This window comes from Macrobrachium rosenbergii, chromosome 5 (assembly GCF_040412425.1).
Source record: "Macrobrachium rosenbergii isolate ZJJX-2024 chromosome 5, ASM4041242v1, whole genome shotgun sequence".
In the NCBI taxonomy this organism is placed as follows: Eukaryota; Metazoa; Arthropoda; class Malacostraca; order Decapoda; family Palaemonidae; genus Macrobrachium; species Macrobrachium rosenbergii.
The window spans coordinates 10,739,755-10,758,417 of NC_089745.1; the positions used below are offsets into that span (position 1 = coordinate 10,739,755).

The window sequence follows — 18,663 nt, forward strand, 5'->3', positions numbered from 1 at the left end:
TTCATTTGTGTATGAAGAAATTTTAATTTGTCTGAGTAAACTAAGTGGGCAGTTTTTCCCAAGAATTAAAAATTACCTTTTGTCATTACTTTTTGTGTTTCTATCAGTGTTTTTTCATGTGTTGTCACATTTGAGGAAATGACCAGGCTTTCTTTGCAGTCAGTGCAAAAAACAAATATGTTCCTAGTTAAACAGAACCTTGCAGGGTGTCTTAGATTTGTGATAATTTTAACTAACAACTCATGGGTTGTGCCATGGAAAGCAGAGATTTGTTTACAACCACTTGTAAGGGTGACTGTGCTTGAACTGTCTTTCACTCTTGTGGAGATAATAAAGTTTTCCTTCCTTTTTAGATTTTTTTATATGGGACTATCACTCACTCTATCTCCCCTTTTTTTTTTGGCTATGCCTCAGGCTATCCTTCATACTATTTTGCTGAACTTGCTTGACACACCTCTGACCACTACCCTCACATACTATAATCTTGTTTAAGCTGCTGACCCACCCACTGACAGTTAATTCTTCCAGTGCCAAAATTCTCAAACCAGAGGAGTTTTGTGATAATTCCATCCATGAAGTTTTGTCATTCATTTCTAGATCCTAGCTCATTTTCTGCTTCTGTAGTGAGCCTTTTTCTGATACCTCCTCATGTCCAGTAACTGATTTTTCATACTTTTATGAGATCTTACCTAGATGATCACCCAATCTAACTTTGGATCTGTAACCACTAGCTTTCAGTGTCTTTAGCAGATCAGGCAAGTTATGTTTTTCTCACACCTGCTTTCTGATCATCTTCCTGGGAATAATGTTTTGATTTCCATCTTCATCCTTCCCCCACCTTTTATAACCATACTTTGTCCAAAACTAAAGGGGATGTTTCATACATACAGCTCTCTTTTATGGACCTATTCCCCTTGAGATGGTATAAATTTAGTTTTTACTCTAGTCAGTTGCTTGACATGTTGGATATGAGTGCATTCAATAATCCCAATTAATTCTCATTGCTTCAAAATAGTACAACAAGAATTTGTATGATGACAGCATCCACCCCATGACAAACCTCTACAGGGAACTTGGGGGAGCTGCCATTTATGGTACTTTAAGTGTAACCATCTGAGGCAAAGGCTTGTGCGTGGTACAAAAACATCTTTTCAAAATTTTTGGTTTAAGATATACAAAACCTCTTGATTTATTCTAAATAAAAAAATTAATTTAGTTTTTACTCTATTCAGTTGCTTGACATCATGTTGGATATGAATGCATCCAATAATCACAATTAATTCTCATTGCTTCAAAGTAGTACAACAAGAATTTGTATGATGACAACATCCACCCCATGACAAACCTCTACAGGGAACTTGGGGGAGCTGCCATTTATGGTACTTCAAATGTAACAATCTGAGGCAAAGGCTTGTGTATGGTACAAAAACATCTTTTCAAAATTTTTGGTTTAAGATATATAAAACCTCTTGATTTATTCTAAATAAAAAAAAAAAAGCATCATGCCAAAAAAAAGGGGTAGATAAGGATATATGGATCTCGCCCACCTTTATGACTGCTAAGAGGGATCTCTTGCTTCCTACATTGAACCAGAGCATAAAAAGGCAATCAATCATGTGTATATGCTGAAACAAAATTTGTTGCAGCAGCGAATTCATTACAGTATTTTGGAAAGTGAACTAGAGTACTCAAGTTGCTATTTTCTTGGATCTTCTTTTGCAATACTGGATTTGAGTCACTTCTGTGTTGTCATAATCAGATTAATTTAATGTTTTAAAAAAGACTGGGGTAATGTACAAAGGTTCCAGTGTAGTTGAGGCATCCAGATAAAATGCAAGGCAGGACAACCGAGTTGAAGTACATTGAACTTTTAAACTACAGAAAAGCATCGGATTTGGTACTGGATTTAATTGTTCCGAATCTGTGTAAATCCAACACTTTTTGATCAGGTATTCCACAAAACTTAATACAGCAGTGACATTTAAAATTAACTGTAGCTGAAAGGATTAGCAATCATCCAAACAGTGAAAAATTCATCTTGCAAGAATGAACTTGAGATTTGTAATTTACGTTTTGCATTGAAATTGGAGGATTATAACTGAAAATACAAGAATAACTGGTTATTTCAATTCCATGACCCCCCATTTCTGACTTCCTGTTACTGATTATTAATTATTATTCCATATACTGTATTTAAGTTAGTATCATATGCCAAGAGAAATTAGCTTTTTTTTCCAAAGTTTAATTCTAATGCATTAGTCAAAGTTGAATCGGAGAATTCTTTGTTGATCCTTCGTTGACAACTTTTGGTGCTGTAATCAAATTTCCTAATTTTTCATAGTGATTAGGTAATGAGAAGGAACAAGATTTTGAGAAATATCCTAATGAAAACCTGTGGGTCAAGCACATATCTTGCGCTTTACAGCATTCTCAACATCCATAAATACCTTTATAATTCTACTAAAGGACACAAGTTAACCCTGTATAAAATAATCATATTATTTACAAACAGATTAAATGTGACGAAATATGTTTAGTCAAATGTTTTTAGTAGATTAATCTTAAATATCTTATAGCATTTTTTCACATAAGGGAAAATCTTGTAACACTTTTATGTACATACTAAGATTAATCTTCAATATCTTATAACAGTTTTTCAGTACCCCCATCAAATCGGCTGTTTTTTTGTCAGGTTTTCAAGATGAGCACGAATTAATCAGAAACCGATTTGGCATAGCACTACCATAAATTTTCTCATGAACCTTTTCAGTTCAATTAAATCAGAGTAATTATTGTATTCAAGATTGGCAATAATCCTTTCAGCTGCAAACTAAGTTAAAATTGTTCATCATTCATTGTTTCAGTAAGTGGAAAGTATAATTTTGTCTTCAGAAAGTGTAAGTGAACCTTAATTTATCAATGCTATATCAGCACTAGAAAGCAACCAAAATATCTGTAAACTGCCATTGCTATCAGTTATATAATCAGGGTGTTATCTTTTTAAAATAAAGTGTTCCAACATAAGATCAGAACTTTACCACCTACTTCATCTCAAAACTATAAGGTAACACTTCAACTTCTCATCTGTGGCACTTTTTTATTTACTACTTACTTATGTATTAAGTTACTTGGAGACTGAGGTTACAGTTGCAAGGGATCCAGTGCAGTAGAAAGGCCTGGTAAATGCTCTTGGTACCGCGGATCAACCTCTAAAAGGTTGGGGTTATCAGTCTGTGGCGTAGGGTCATTGAACATGGAGATAAGACTTTGCACTAGAATCTTGAAGTTTTAGGGGTCTGAAGTAAGGGGTTCAGGGGTCACTGCAAGCAAAGTGGATCATGTGAAGGTTACAGAGGAACAAGTCTTTTTGCAGATTCCTTAAGAGGTCATACACGGTAACCTTTTTAAGGGATAGTCACATCATACGTACTGCATGAATTCTTGGCTGTTAAAATTAAAACATCCCCCAGCAAACTAATATACAGACCCAAATGCTACTGATGCAGTCTTCCTAGTGACTGCATTTCTTCCTCCTCTTAATTTTGATCACCAGCACCTCAAAATGATTAGCTCATATGTCTCCTCTTAGATCACATCATCCTGCTTTGTGAATGAATGAATGAATATAGGATTTAGGCCAAAGGCCAAGCGCTGGGACCTATGACGTTATTCAGCACTGAAACGGAAATTGACAGTAAGAAGGTTTTACTGGTGTAACAGGAGGAAAACCTCGCAGTTGCACTATGAAACAATTATTAGGAGAGGGTGGAAAGTCAGATGGAAGAAAAGAGAATATGAATGGAGGTACAGTAAAAGGAATGAAAGAGGTTGCAGCTAGGGGCCGAAGGCACACTGCAAAGAACCTTAAGTACTGCCTACAGTGCACTGACAGTGCTACCCCTCTGCAGGGATCCTGCCTTGTGAGCCTGCTATGAGGGCACCTACATAACTGTCCTCCTGGTACAAGTACTAGACCATTAATCTTTTGTATTGGTAACCTATTATACACTAGACCTACTATGGGACATGATATTCTTGGCCAGAAGCAAATAAACAATATATGCTGGCCAGAAAATTATAAAAATGTTTCCATTTTCCAGTTCACTAGTGTGAACTGTCTTAGTACAGAACATTTCACAGCAGTTCATGACACTTGTCTTCATTAGAGGACAACTCTGGAGGTTTTAGTTAGACTCATTCTTCAAGGTAGGTTTTGTAGGTAGAATGAAGTAGCGATGGAATCATGCAAGTAGTGGCTGCTGCAGTTGCAGGCCTTCCCTTGCTCACTGTACCTGAGCCTTTTGTGCACACAAACACCCAAACATTAGCAGTCTTTTTCCTGCTCGTACCAGTTCTTTCAAGTATGCCCAAATAAAATAGACACATCTCAACATCATAAATTTGACTGAGTTCAAGCATGTGCAACATGAAGGTTTTACTGTAACATTCTGCATCTTTAGCAGTGGTAGACTGGATTTGCCACAGATGTCAAGTTGCCTGAATTCATGATAAGCTGATCCTCGTTTCTTAATAAAACATCTTTTGCCTTCTCTGTGAAGAGAGGTTGAGATGGCCTTCCCTTTGTGAAGTTGTGCAGTAAACCACTTGTCAAGAACTTATTCAGCCAGGGTAACTTTTTTTCATGTCCGAGGCTGGAATTCCTTGAGCCATGTATGTAAACAGTTCTTTATTCCAATTTTGTATACAAAATTGGATGAGCTGATCTTTTACTCCTGCATCTAAACCAGACAATTTTTTTTTACATTCAGTTTTATACTGTGAGGATTCATTTTCATTCCTCCAGTCATGGAAGATGAGATGAAATATCAGAGCTTCAATATAGTGATTCATGCAATCAGTTCATATCTAGCTGCCAAACTTCTTCATGGTCTTGCTCCAATTTTTAATTTTCAGGAAAGAACAAATCCAGCAGTGCAACCTTGTTAAGGGTCTGGAAGAGACCGTTACAGTAATTACAAAATTACTATTAGTAATTACTGAATTAATATTAGTAGTAGTATGAAGTTTGTCAGAATTAATCAAAATATTAAATTTTCTTTCTTTAGGATGCTTTTCCTCTGCGTTTATGCTCTATGCATCTTGTCAATCAACCCTGGTATGTTGAAGCAGCTCTTGGCTTAGCTCGACCCTTCATGAAAGAAAAGCTGCGCTCAAGGGTTAGTCCATAATTTATATTAATTGTTGTTGTTGTAATGACTTTTTCTCCTCAGTATCCTATTTTACATGTAAAAGATGTAATGCTAATTAATTTTGTAGCTTCTTGCAAATATATGTATAAGGGTAAGTTACCTAGTAACTAAACTTGAAGCCATTATGAGTTATCTTATTTTCAGATACATTTTCATGGAAACAATCTGGCAACACTACATGCACAAGTGCCACCAAGACTGTTACCAGCAGAATTAGGGGGAGAGGGAGGAGAATATCACCCACACACTTGGGCAACCACAATGCTTAACTACTCTCCAAATAAGCCACAAGTTAACAATAAAGTACTGCCAAGTAGAAAACCTACCAATGATCTACAGTCCCCATCCAGTCCAGTATCTGTAAATGCTAACTTCAGTGACTCAAGTACACCAGCATCTTCATCTCCTTCAGATAATCAAAGCATTGGCAAGCCAGCAGATTTGTCGGACGAGTCTCCCACAAAGACCTCAACTTGGAATTTTAAAAATTCTACCTCTGGTGTGTCTCAGAATACACCTTTAGTCAATAAGATTGAAAATGAACCTATAATACCAAGTACCCTCTCATCTATACTGTTTGGAAGAAAGGATTCCCATAAAGTTGCGAACGGAAATATCACAGAAGGTGAAGAGCTAGCTCTGAAAGCTCATTAGCTCTGAATAATTGGTGTTAAAATGGCATTTTTATGACCTGCAAACCTTGAATTGCATTTCTCTGTACAAGGATTGCATTCATTGTCTATTACAGCTTTATTTTAACTGTGCTGTTGCATGACACAAGAGCAATCTTTGCCTTTCTGTAATATATGGAACTGTATTATTTCCACACATTTGTTAACTGATAAATGGCCAAATCTAGGATAGGACAGTCCATCTTGAATATTCAGTTGTTTTTGCTGATGTTTTTAAGTATAGCCATCTGACTTTATAACTTTACCAAGTACCAGCTACTGTTTGAGAATTAGTTTTCACCACTATTAGTCTATGAAGTCTTCCTTGGAGACTATTCCTTGTATTTGGGTGTTCTTTACATATGACATCTGTAAATATCACTTGTGAAAGGGACTCCAAAATATCACTGAATGGGATAGGGAATTCAATGTTATTCTTGCCTTAGACTGGAGATATTAATTGTGTGGTAAATGTTGTGTGAAGTTAGTTTCAGCAATAGAAGCACAAAATAAGGAAGTGAAAATTGCACATAATATACTGTGATAACTATTTCTTTTACTTCTATGGTATATTATTTGAGATATTACAGACTCGTGGATGTAATATGGACCCAGTAAGTTTTTAACCCTCAAGTGCTAGCCATAAACAGTCATCTGTTGGATATTCATGTTATTGATCAGCACTACAGGAAACTTGATGTACAGTGCATCATTGGAATACTAGCACCTTTAGAAGAAACCCTCTCAAGTTGTTGGTTTTCTTGTTAATGGAATTTTTTGTACTGGTATTTCAAACTGATGTAATGGCCTTCCTTTTGTGCTTGAGGGAACACAAATATACTGTCTCTCTCGTTAATAAAACGGGTTTAAAGCACAATGATGTACCGATTGGCAGAAGCATTTGCAGAATGTTTTTGAGGCCTGTTAAAAGCCAGTTTTGGAGAGAAAGAGAAGAAATATTACTTATTACCTTCAACTTGAAGGATCCTTAGTATCAGTGGGCCATGACATTTTTAGTTTAGTCCCAGAAGCAAACAAAAGTAAAGTACACATAGATTTGATAACTGTCTGTGTTTTGAGGTGAAGAGACGTTCTACTGACTTCATTGTAAGAATTCCTTGTTCAGAAGTTTCATTAGAAAGTTAAGCTAATCTCCGTAAGCAGTAGTTCTGTGTATCTGTTTACCTCAAGAATAGTTTTAAAATCAGGCCAAAGACTAGTCAAACATTAATGAATTCCTTAGGATTTTTTTTTTTTTTTAGTAAGGAGTCCATCTGTTTCTTTTCTTTGTCTTTTGAGCAATTTTACATGATGTATATTTTATTCTTACATCTTTTATCTCTGGACAGGGATAATGCTTATTCAACTTTGCTTATTTGTCTTGACTTGGGAAGTAAAATGAATTACCTGTGTACCGACATACCCAAGTTTTCATAACCGACATATCCTCTTCAGCATAAAGCTAAAATAGTCAATATTTTGCAGATACACTTCCTATTAAATCTCAGTGGTGCATCTGCAAAGCTTGTAAAGCAAGTTAGTTTTTGTGACAAAGTGGACAGGAAATCCCAGTTAAGGTTTTCCTGAATTTTAATTTTTTAGGAATATCTGTAAAACTGAATTCCAGTTATACTTTTTATATGTCGATATGGATTACATTATATTATCTTTTTTCAGTATTCTAGTTTCATTTACACCCAATAACTATTCGTCACAGTACTATGATATATTTTTAAAATTCCTACAAGTGCTGTTGACTTTCACTTTTTACTGTACCAGAGCAGCATAGTATATAAATGACAATTTTCTTACTTTGGCAAATCTTGTCTTGTACTTTTTGTTGAGTAATCTGTATATTTTCAATAAAAATCAGTATACTTTTAGTAATCACCTAAAATATAATACTTGCTGTGTAAAACAATGCTTCATGCTTGCCCTACATGCTATATTAACCTTTCTCATTAAGATAAAACAATTATGATTTTTGAATATGAAGACTGCAGTATACTTCTCTTATATATATTAATAAATTATGACATACATTTCTCTTGAATGGAGTCTTATGACATATGACTAGCTAAACAAAAGATAAGGACAATTTCTCATTCAATTTGACACCAATAACTGTAACTGGAAAATAAACTGCAGCTAAAACTCCTCTGTATAAAAATTATAACACTTAACTTTTCCATTAACATAAAACTGTGTACCTGCAATGTGTTTTAACACATTTACTTAGCCTTTCCCTGGGCTGCAACAGCTTCCATGGCTTTCTTTACGGTTTCCTCATCACCAAGGAACTTCATTGATACAATGGGCTTGAAGTTTTCATCTAGCTCATATACGAATGGAATTCCAGTGGGAAGATTCAAGCCCATGATTGCTTCATCAGACATCTCTGTTATAAAAGAAAATTAATTTGAGAAAATTATTTTCCTGTTACACTAAAAATATCTAAAGCAAAATGTGTTGCAAAATCCTGTCCACATGGCAAAACCTTAACATCTAGAAAATCTTAAAACACAAATTAACTTAAGCTAACAAATCATACTTGTAATATCAGTAGTGGCCACATGTTCATTTATATCCATAAACAATGACATGATACACAAATCTTGAAAAATATCAAAAAATCTTTGGAAGCTGACATTAAAAATACCAATAAACAGTAGTTATTAAAATTCTAACCAATGACTGCAAAAAACAAGAATAAATGGAGGTGATGCTGCTTTAGGAAGATGACATTGTGTCAACAAAAGAATTTGAGGTACATGTGGAAATTTTCATGAGGTGAGACAGTGGAATGAAGAGGAGAGGACTGAAAATCAATGTAAGCAAAAAAGCTGACAACTTGAAGAGAACGAACAAAGTGGCAATGTGGTTTTTGTGTGAAAGATGTTAGGGTGAACTTAGTGATTATTATAAAAAATGATGTCATGAAGTACTCAGGATCACAGAAAATACTAGATTTTTTATGATTAATATACTGTACAGTACATAACGAGAAATGGGAAACAGGAAAATACAGTATCCTCTTGTGATATGGGTAGGTCTTGGAAGAGGTAAATTATTTCTGTTATCTTGGGGACTTGAAGCAGGAGTTTAGGAATCAGTAATAAAGCAAGGACATAGCTAGAAAACTGGTACATAAAAACTCCCCACTGGTAGAAAGAGCGAAGCCTATACTACACAGCAGAAACATGGAAGCTTCTATTACAAAAGAGGAACTGGGGGAAAGATGTGGCATCCAGAGAATGGAAAAAGTTGGTCTGAGAAAGAGTAGCTACAAAAGCAGCAGGGTAATGAAAAGCGGGATGGCAATCGTGCACCTAATAGGTGTTCTGACAGAAACTGCCCAAGACAGAAGACAGTGGAGAGAACTCCTTTAACTTCTAATCGTGTACAGGAAAAGGTCTATGTAAAAACATCTACGAAGATATAAGCTATAAACTCGATAGTAATGAGGGTTTAAATCACGAAACTACACTGCAACCTATTTAAAAGCAATACTATGGAACAGATTAGAAAATAAAAATTAGGCCTAAGGCCAAGACCTGGGATCTATGAGGTCATTCAGTGCTGAAGCTGAGACTGAGACTGAGTAAACGGGTTTTTAAAAAGTGTAACAGGAGGAAAACCTCGCAGTTGCCTATGAATCAATTGTTAGGAGAAGGTGGAAAGTAAGAATCTCTCTTTTATGAATGGAGGTACAATAATAGGCATGAAAGGGGTTGCAGCTAGGGCCAAAGGGACGCTGTAAGATCCTTAAGTAATGCCTACAGTGCACGGCATGAGGTGCACTGATGGCACTTTCCCCCTTCGGGGATAAGCAATACTATGATCACATATCTGTAAAAAAATAAACTTGCCCTATTGCAATAACTAGCATGTTAGAAACACCTTAAGACAAAGGGCTTTAGAACACATCACAGTTACTTACGGTCAAGATGTTTAACAATTCCTCTCAAGGAATTACCATGAGCAGCAATGAGAATTTTCTTGCCCTCCTTCATCTGAGGAATAATAGTGTCATTCCAGTATGGTAAAGTCCTTCCAATTGTCCTGCAAGTAAAAAGTGGATACCAATAAAAATTGAGCATTTTTACCAGTAACCGTACTACATCCAGCTGAAGTTCAAAATAATGAATTAACATCATTATTAATAAAGATGTGCTGTAATGTGATTCATAAGGAACAAGCCAAGATGCCATTATCTTATTACACAAATTATCGCAACATAATTGTGAGAGAACATTTATATTAAATACTTTAATTAGACTACTAAGCCAAGACACTGAACTGGTACTGGGTTTGCAAATGCGTGACTGCAGATGAAAAATAAATCAATGGAGTGAAGGACAACAGACTAACTACAAGCTCCAACTTGTTACTCATTTGCATAATGACTGGTTACAGTATCAAACTATCAAAACTGAGCATATAAGATGTTCACAAACTAATATGTTACAGGATGTGATATGTAATTCTAATACTGCACTACACATCATTCATTTTTTCTTACTTAATGACATTTTTCACCATAAGGTGCATATACAGTACATGAAGTGGTAAACAAACAAGACATGGAAGCAACTTATCGGAAATCTACACCAGCTATAAATTCATAGGAAATCTACACAAGCTATAAATTCATAGGAAATCTACACCAGCTATAAATTCATAGGAAATCTACACCAGCTATAAATTCATAGGAAATCTACACCAGCTATAAATTCATAGGAAATCTACACAAGCTATAAATTCATAAATACAGTAATACATTTGCAGTCTACAAGCATCAGCGAGTTAAGAATATTCTAACTTTGAAGAGATAATCATGCACATGGAAATGTTTCAGTGCTATGGCTAATCCCTTGTGCAGAAAATCGTGCATGAAAAAGCTTTTGTAATCATTAAAGACAACAAACAGTTTTCTGTAGAAAGTGTCAACTTACAGCTTGAGGGACTCAAACATAGGGAATTCTGATTTGCTTGGTCCATCTGCGTATCGTGGATCTTCCAAGATCTCCTTATAGTGAGGATTGGATTCATCAATAGGGGGTGGAGGAATGTCATAGCTTCGACGCCAGATCTGGACCTGAGATTATAACAGTAGCAAAGAATAACCAATATTCATTTTAGTTGGTTGAAAACATTTATTTTAATTAGTACTATACTTGCAATATGGGGACATTGTACAAAAACTGCATTATACCTGCTCCTCTCCATGTTTCTTGGCAGTTTCAGCTTTGTTGAGTCCAGTCAGACCACCATAATGACGTTCATTAAGCCTCCAGGTCTTCTGAATAGGGATGCCTGTTTGGCCAATCTCCTCCAAAATGGCTGCCAAGGTCTTCTGGGCACGAGTCAAAACAGAAGTGTGAGCAATATCAAACTGGAAGTTCGCCTCCTTCAGTGCCTTGCCTGCTGCATGAGCTTCATTTACACCTAAAAACAATAGGCAAACGAACTGTGATCACACTGCACAAAGAAAAACATATCCTATTTAGTCTTTAATGAAACCAAAAAATACATCTATAAAAGATGACTGACACCTTCCAACATAAATATTATCTTCATCTTATATTAATAAAAATATTCAATTCATCTCTTAAAGACAATTGGCAAATTTCAAATTTTTTAAACAGCAAAGTTGTCTGGTGTGAAGTTACATATACCCTCCAATATTTCTAACTCACTAGTCTTGTTTTAAAGTAATACACAGCACAGAGGTACCAAAGCAAGTATAACCCGCACTGAGTAAATACAATGGTATAATAAACCAATAACCCCAGGCATGGTAAATTGTATCGTACATTTAACACAACTTGAAATGTACAACTACTTTCTTTAACATTTAAAACAAGTCCATTTTAAATTTCTGTATGCCCCAGCTTGAGTATGAGTGATATATTTTTTTTCCCCACCAAAAACATCAATAGTAAGTCCTTTAAACTATCAGTGTGTTACAATAGTGGGACCTTTCCCATATTCATGGTCAACTTTACAGCAATACAAGAACTTAAGATATGGATATTTTACTCATAAATTACATATGCACACCACCAATTAACATGGCGTAGGTGTTGTAATCAAGCGCTTCAGAACATGAGCAGCTTAAACAATGACCCCTTAATGGATTTTCACAAGTATAACAGTATTAATTTTTTTCAAATTTTCAATTTTTGACTGAAACAAGGCCATTTAGGCATCCTGCTTTATGAGTGTTGTCATCTGGCAGCAATGCCATCTTCAGTGATTTTCACTCTAAACAATACAGCTGTTTTTAGGTGCATGTACAGCTTTTCTATGGATAGCAACAACTCCGGGTCATCCAACTATACTATATTATGTAGATTATTTGTTTGTATATAAGCCACAGCAGTCTTGCTATATGAATGTAACCCGGCCAACAGTGGAGAATTGATCTGCACCTTCAGGCTTTATTTTACAGGTTACATATGGTAGTAATGTTCTGAGTATATGTCGGCTCTCTGTCTGACTGTAGCTGGTTTTAAAGTTGTAGCCAGTGGGTTTTGAGTAAAGTTGCAACACTACGAAACAACAAAGTTTAACTTCAGTAATCACAAGCCAAATGCTTAATGATGATGTATAAGGGTGTACTTTTCTATATTTTTATCATGCTTGTCTTGGAATGGAATATAGTTTAGGCCAAAGGCCACTCACTGGGACCTATGAGGTCATTCAGCGATGGAAAGGAAACAGAGCAGGTAGGTTTGCAAGGTGTAACAGGAGGGAAACTACGCAGTTGCACTATGAAATAACTGTTAGGAGAAGGTGGATAGCAAGACGGAAGAAAGCTAATATGAATGGAGATACAGAAAAAGGTATGACAGGGGTTGCGGCTTGGGGCTGAAAGGACACTGCAAAGAACCTTTACTAATGCCTACAGTGCAACCCATAAGGTGCAGTGACAGCACTACCCACCTAAGGGAGTCATACTTGTCATGAATGATTAAGTACCAATGGTGATAAACATTCTACATTTTTATCTATCTATCACTTTTCCACTGGTAATCATTGTGTTTTATCCCTACAAAAAAAAAAAAAAATCATGATTCATAAACTCTTAAATTCCCTACAATGAAAAGCTTGGTTGAAATCACTGATGCTGGAATGGGTTAATTTCACAGGGCTGACACTTAATACACATGGTAAGCAACGAAGTTGATTATAACACACAAATCATCCCTTCTTGTCCAGTTCAGAAACTGAAACACTGGTCTTTCAGTTTTGGTATGAGAGATAATAAGCCTATATTTCTCTGTACCCAATTATAGCTAATAGAAAAGGGGGTACAAAGTCCATTTCCCAAGCCTGATAAAGTTAACAATAAGAAACAGCTCAAGGTGTACAATTCCCACAAGATAGAACAAGGTTATTCCCACATATAGCCAAGCTTAAGTACATTAAAATTACCATTATGCAATAGAACTCACATACTGAGCTGTTTATACCGTGCATGTCTGGTATGTCTAACACAATTGTGGCTAAAGAGAAAAAAATGGATGTTGCTACATCACCTATTCTTACAAAATGAGGCATGCTAACTGTGAGTGGAGTTATATAATAAACTATTTAGACAAGCCATTAAGTATAAAGAAAATTTTAGAAGGACCTATCATTTAGAATGAACTACTGATGCTGTGTAATGGACACTTTAATTTTGCCATTTTTTTCTGTAACTGGACTACACCTCTTTTCAAGTTTTCTAATAAACTGAACATGATATTTTTGTTGCAGCAATGAGACAACCACACTTTTTCGTGTCTCTCTTTTTACAGTTATGCCAATAGCAATTTCAAGGCAGTGCCACAAGGTACAAGGGGATGGATATGCTGTCCCAAAAGTAATGGATATGCTGTCCCAAAAGTAGTCATTTGCTATCATGAACAGGTATTTTTCTTACTCTAGAATTGTCAGTCATTTAACCAAATAATACACATAATATGGCTGACTGTAGTCTACATGCTACAGGTGTAGCCTAATGATAAACACTAGTACAGTTTTACCACATTCAATGAAATAGTATGCTCTGTGAATCAATTATTAGGTGTAACTATTAGCACCAACTAATACCTGTACTGCTGATACTGTGCTGACTCTCATTACCCTCACCTGTTGCAAATAATCTGACAATTTATTCTTCTCAAACAAACAAAGTTCTTGAAACCTGGCTGCAAGATAAGGAAAAAGTGACTAAAATTTTACCACTACTACTACTACTGCCTAATTGTGCAAAACAATGCCAGAAAATGCCTTTATCAAAGAAGGTTAAGTTGCATTATGTTTATTGTTTGTACATTTGAAGGAGCCTCGATGGCCAAGTTGGTTAAGGCAGCATCCTCAGACTTCTTAGAGGTCTGTGGCGCGGGTTCAAATCCACAGCCGACCAGTCAAAGAGGCGGACACTTTGCTATCCGTGTAGACACCCCGGGATTATGTATGTAATCAACGGATAGGTTTGCTTAAAAGCAAATGGGTGTTACAGACTATTACACACACAAACAAAGCCATTCCAACATCTTCTAAAAACATTACAGACACCTCACACATCTCGACTGTCGACTTCACCGCGTAACAACTCCTCACCGCTGGGAGAAAGATCGCTGGTGAACTGGTACAATACATGTACACAATACCGGGGTCTAAGCGATGTCAGGCAGGGCAGCTGATCGGGACTACAAAGTCTACCCCAATGCCAAACCAAAGTCCTTCAAAAAAAAAAAAAGGCATCACAGTGACCCCACATAAAAATGGGAACAAGCTGGGAAGAAGAAAAAGAAGTTTGTACATTTCAAATTTGGTATTTACAACACTCAAGATAGTCCAAGAACTGTCTATTAATGGATCAAGGGATTCTGATTTACTCAGAACTCTTGTTATGGCCAAGGCTTCTGTAATGGACCTGTAATGCATAATGGACCAGTTGTTCAATGATAACAGTGCTGTAATGCATATATGGCTTTTCTATTTCATAACTTTTCATTCTTCTGCACTGGAATAATGAAATAAATATCCATTTTTCTCAAAACATTTTCTTTATAAAATTGGTGTACTTCATGTAGCACTTACGATTTCTTCAAAATCCATCCTAATGCTCATGGTCAAGTTTTGTCCCAGTATACATATACACAGGATGGAACTTTAACAGCCAAGAAAGAGAGTCTTTATTGTAACAGAAATATGCCCTTGGCAATATCAATGCACACCTCATGCAAGCGCTTGCCAACAACCTGCCTTCTTAGGTGATTAGTAGGCAATTTAGCAACAGGTGTTTTGAAGCATCTTGCTGCATTTTTTCCATCTTTTCCAGTTCAATCATTTCATTTAGCCACTTCCCATACCCTTTAACCTCTTCCAACTTCAACTATGCTATTATCCTTCTCCCTCCTCAGTTGTCTGATTTTAATTGCAACATAGGGCTGGAGTTTGGGGTTGGCCTGACACACTATAGTGCACTATAATACAAACATTTGGCTACCAAATCTGTCAGCATTTTCAAACTAACATTCATGGGTTTGTGGGATTTAAAATGTGTCAAAGTCACTTTCCTCCTTTTCTTCTGCTCTAATTTAGCAAACATCTTTTATCTATAGCATATCCTGCTGTTTTCAAGTGTGTACTGCACTCTTTTATAAAAATTCTGTGGGCAACAGAAGCCTTGACTGAATTCACCGATTCATTTTTCTCCCTGCCAAGACCTGGAAGTTCTAAGTTTTCCTCAAAGGTCTGCTTAGACTGTGTTACAAATGCTTTCCTAACTACAGTACTTTCATGGTACAGTGATACAGCAAATCCAACAAGTCCACGAAGGTGAAGCCCTTACTATTTTTCCAAAATAAGTTTGTAAGGGTAAAAATGAGCCCTACTTGAAGACAACACAATATACCAAGTCTAAACAATTAAACAAATACAAGCAGTTATATGGTTAAATATGGCAAAATTTTAAAGTAATTTCTATTTTTCCTAAAATACAAACCTGAGGTCTTTACACCTGAGATTTACTTTCAGCACGAGCTGCAGCCGGCCACTTAACCTGAAACAAGGTGAATGTTGGTAGTTGGCTACCAAAGGAAGGGGAGGAATCACTCCCCACCAAATGGTACCCATTCACTTTACCTTTTTGGCTCTGAGAAATGTCAGGAAAAAAGAATACTAAATGCAACTCACATCAGTAAAAAATAAAAATGTGACCTTGAATTTGACTGAATACCCTTGGACCAAGGTCAAACTTTTGACCTTAAATCTAACAAAATAACCTTAAACCAGTCAAAATCTGTGATTGTAAGGTGAAGAGACTCAATTTAATGTTCATGATACCATGAAAATGCAGCACACTTCCCTGGAAGATCCTACAAAAATGTCTTAAATCTTTTAGCAGGCTGTCCAAGAGGGGGGGGGGGGGCATGCTGGCATACTGCCAGCTTAATCTAGACTTTCTGTGACCTTGACTTAAGAGTGAATGACCTTGGGGCAAGGTTAAAATGAGGGGAAACTTCAAGTACAATACTGTGAGTTTAGGCAATGTTTCAGATTAGATTATCTCTTGCACTGTCAAGCTCTCACTATTTGGGGGTGGGGATATTTCCTCCCGGTCAAAGTAGAATCCTAACCATTAGGTTATGTTAAGCCAGACCTCTCCCTCTTAACATCATGGTTTTTTTTATCTCTTGAGATGGCAGACTTATGCTAGTCTTACCCTGCGCTATATTTTTTCCAAGTGCTTTTACTGTGGGTTACTTTCAGTGCACTTCACCACTGCTATTACTGTGGTTCAGTTCTCTTACGTCCCTACCATAAAAATTTGTCATCTACTGGGTAGATATGGCTAACCTAGGCTACTCACAAACACATGAAGCCTTGGCTGCACAATTTTGGGCTAGATTAGCTGATCCTTTTAGCTTTGGCCTCCTATGCCATCTGTTAGCTACATCCAGGGACCTATTTCTGGTAAATGGTGTTACTGTCATTACTTATGGAACAGCATTTTAGTCAGTTGTCCAGTAGCGCTTCAAACTTGACAAATAATACATGTGATCTGTTGGCGTTTTAACGTCATGCTTACTTATATACACTGTGACACCATTTTTTGTGATTGTTCTTCATTGATCATACCATTCAGCACATCTTATGGTGTCAACGCACAGCTGCATCTGTGCTACTGCATAATTAGTTCTAGGGCAAAAACAATCTTATTATGTTGACCCGTTTGTTATGTGGTGGAAACATGACACTCCCAATATAATTCTGCATAGCCCACACATACAGAATATTGCAAAATGGTTGCACACATTTCTGAAAGTTGTGGACTGCTTAAAAGCATATCAAAGACATATTTCAACCTAACCTAACCTGTCCTGGGGTCCCACTGCCCTGGCCTCACTGGGGGTAGGGGTGCACTGACTGCTCTGGACACGCAAGACATTGTGCATAGCAAATCAATGTGTGTGTGTGCTTATTCTGCAGTATAACTGCAGTTACTGTTTGGTCCAGGTTTTGAGCAGTTGTTACTAGCCTAGGCTAATTCTTCATCTCCAAAGAAATGATGCAGCCTACCCCTGTTACTATGAAGCGAGTTCCTTAACATTAAACAACAATGGTGTTCACTCTGAAATTGATTAAAAATACACTGACTACTTTGATTATTTAACTCCACTGTAAGTCTTAGTTGACCCACTGCTAGCCGTGCCCCGGCCCATATCTACTGATTTGGAGAAACCCCACTGAGAAGCTGTGTTTTTGGGGTTCAGGTTAAAACACTCATTTCTGTAATTTCCAAACATAAATACCAATTTCCTACTCGAAGGCCACCATTATCAGTAGATAAGGGGAGGGGGGTTTGAACCGGTAGGCTTGCGAGTTAACAAATCATTTCTGGTTTAACTAATATCAATCACATCCAAAACTATTACGAATTTGCCCTACTACCCTATATGTCAACGGTTGCTCCAGAAGCCAGAGCTCGTGCTGGCATGGGGCCACTTCAATCTACAAAAGCAACATATGATTTTATGCAATTCGTTTCCGGTTGCCGGTGACACACGAGTTAGGCGGTCAATATATTGGGTAACTAGGAGACAAGATGTTTGGGGCGAATCGATTGCAATGGGAAACAGGAAACTCGACCCACTTACTATTATTCATAGAGCACAATTTAAAAAAAAGTTACTTAATGCTTACTCAAGCTATTGGAATATTTACGGCAACCTGGGCGTTCACAATTCATGAATACGTAGTACAATTTAAAAAAAAAAAAGGGGGGGAAAACCATTGAACTTAATTGTACTTGCTCTGAAAGACTTAGATCGTGCACAATTTTTACAAAATACTGACAGATTGTCAACTTAAGTGGTTGGAATATTCACCACAACCTCGACGTTCACAACAACAGAATACGAGAGTAAAACTGTAGAAAATAAACGACAAAATTTATTTATTTACCTTGCTCTGAAAGATTTGCATCATGCCAGCCACAGAACTTGTTGAGCTTGTTCCACTCGCTCTCACCATGGCGTACCATCACAATCTTGTACTTGGCCATCCTGAAGTTCTTCCTGTAGAGAGACCTGGCACTGAAGGAGGAGAAGTTCTGACTGATCCGAGCCGGCGCCGTCTGCCTGAGATGCCGACGGTGTCGTCTGCCTTGCTTCCACTCGTCCGCTCCGACCTTCAAGAATTCTAAGTAGGGCAGCTTTAGGTGGCATTCTTTCATAGATATCACGTTCACATGAAACGCCGTTCCTTGTCATTTTAAATGT

At 36.8% G+C, this 18,663-nt stretch overlaps 2 protein-coding genes across 4 annotated transcripts in view; one reads left to right on the plus strand and one right to left on the minus strand.

The window, feature by feature from the left end:
- The window catches only part of LOC136838506 (clavesin-2-like), a 143,422-nt gene extending 135,862 nt beyond the window's left edge, over window positions 1-7,560 (plus strand). For all 3 annotated transcript variants that reach the window (XM_067103567.1, XM_067103569.1, XM_067103568.1), the window contains 2 exons: window positions 5,067-5,177; window positions 5,355-7,560. In XM_067103567.1, coding sequence (XP_066959668.1) covers window positions 5,067-5,177; window positions 5,355-5,864 — 621 coding nt within the window. In that variant the 3' untranslated portion in view covers window positions 5,865-7,560. The remainder of the gene's footprint in view (window positions 1-5,066; window positions 5,178-5,354) is intronic.
- Window positions 7,561-7,886: 326 nt separating this feature from the next.
- Window positions 7,887-18,663, minus strand: part of Pglym78 (phosphoglyceromutase 78) — a 150,922-nt gene continuing 140,145 nt past the window's right edge. Inside the window, exons 4-8 of the mRNA XM_067103570.1 lie at window positions 18,347-18,583; window positions 11,097-11,329; window positions 10,837-10,979; window positions 9,822-9,943; window positions 7,887-8,279 (exon numbers count right to left, since the gene is read on the minus strand). Of these exons, the coding sequence (XP_066959671.1) occupies window positions 8,113-8,279; window positions 9,822-9,943; window positions 10,837-10,979; window positions 11,097-11,329; window positions 18,347-18,446 (765 nt within the window). The 5' untranslated portion in view covers window positions 18,447-18,583 and the 3' untranslated portion in view covers window positions 7,887-8,112. The remainder of the gene's footprint in view (window positions 8,280-9,821; window positions 9,944-10,836; window positions 10,980-11,096; window positions 11,330-18,346; window positions 18,584-18,663) is intronic.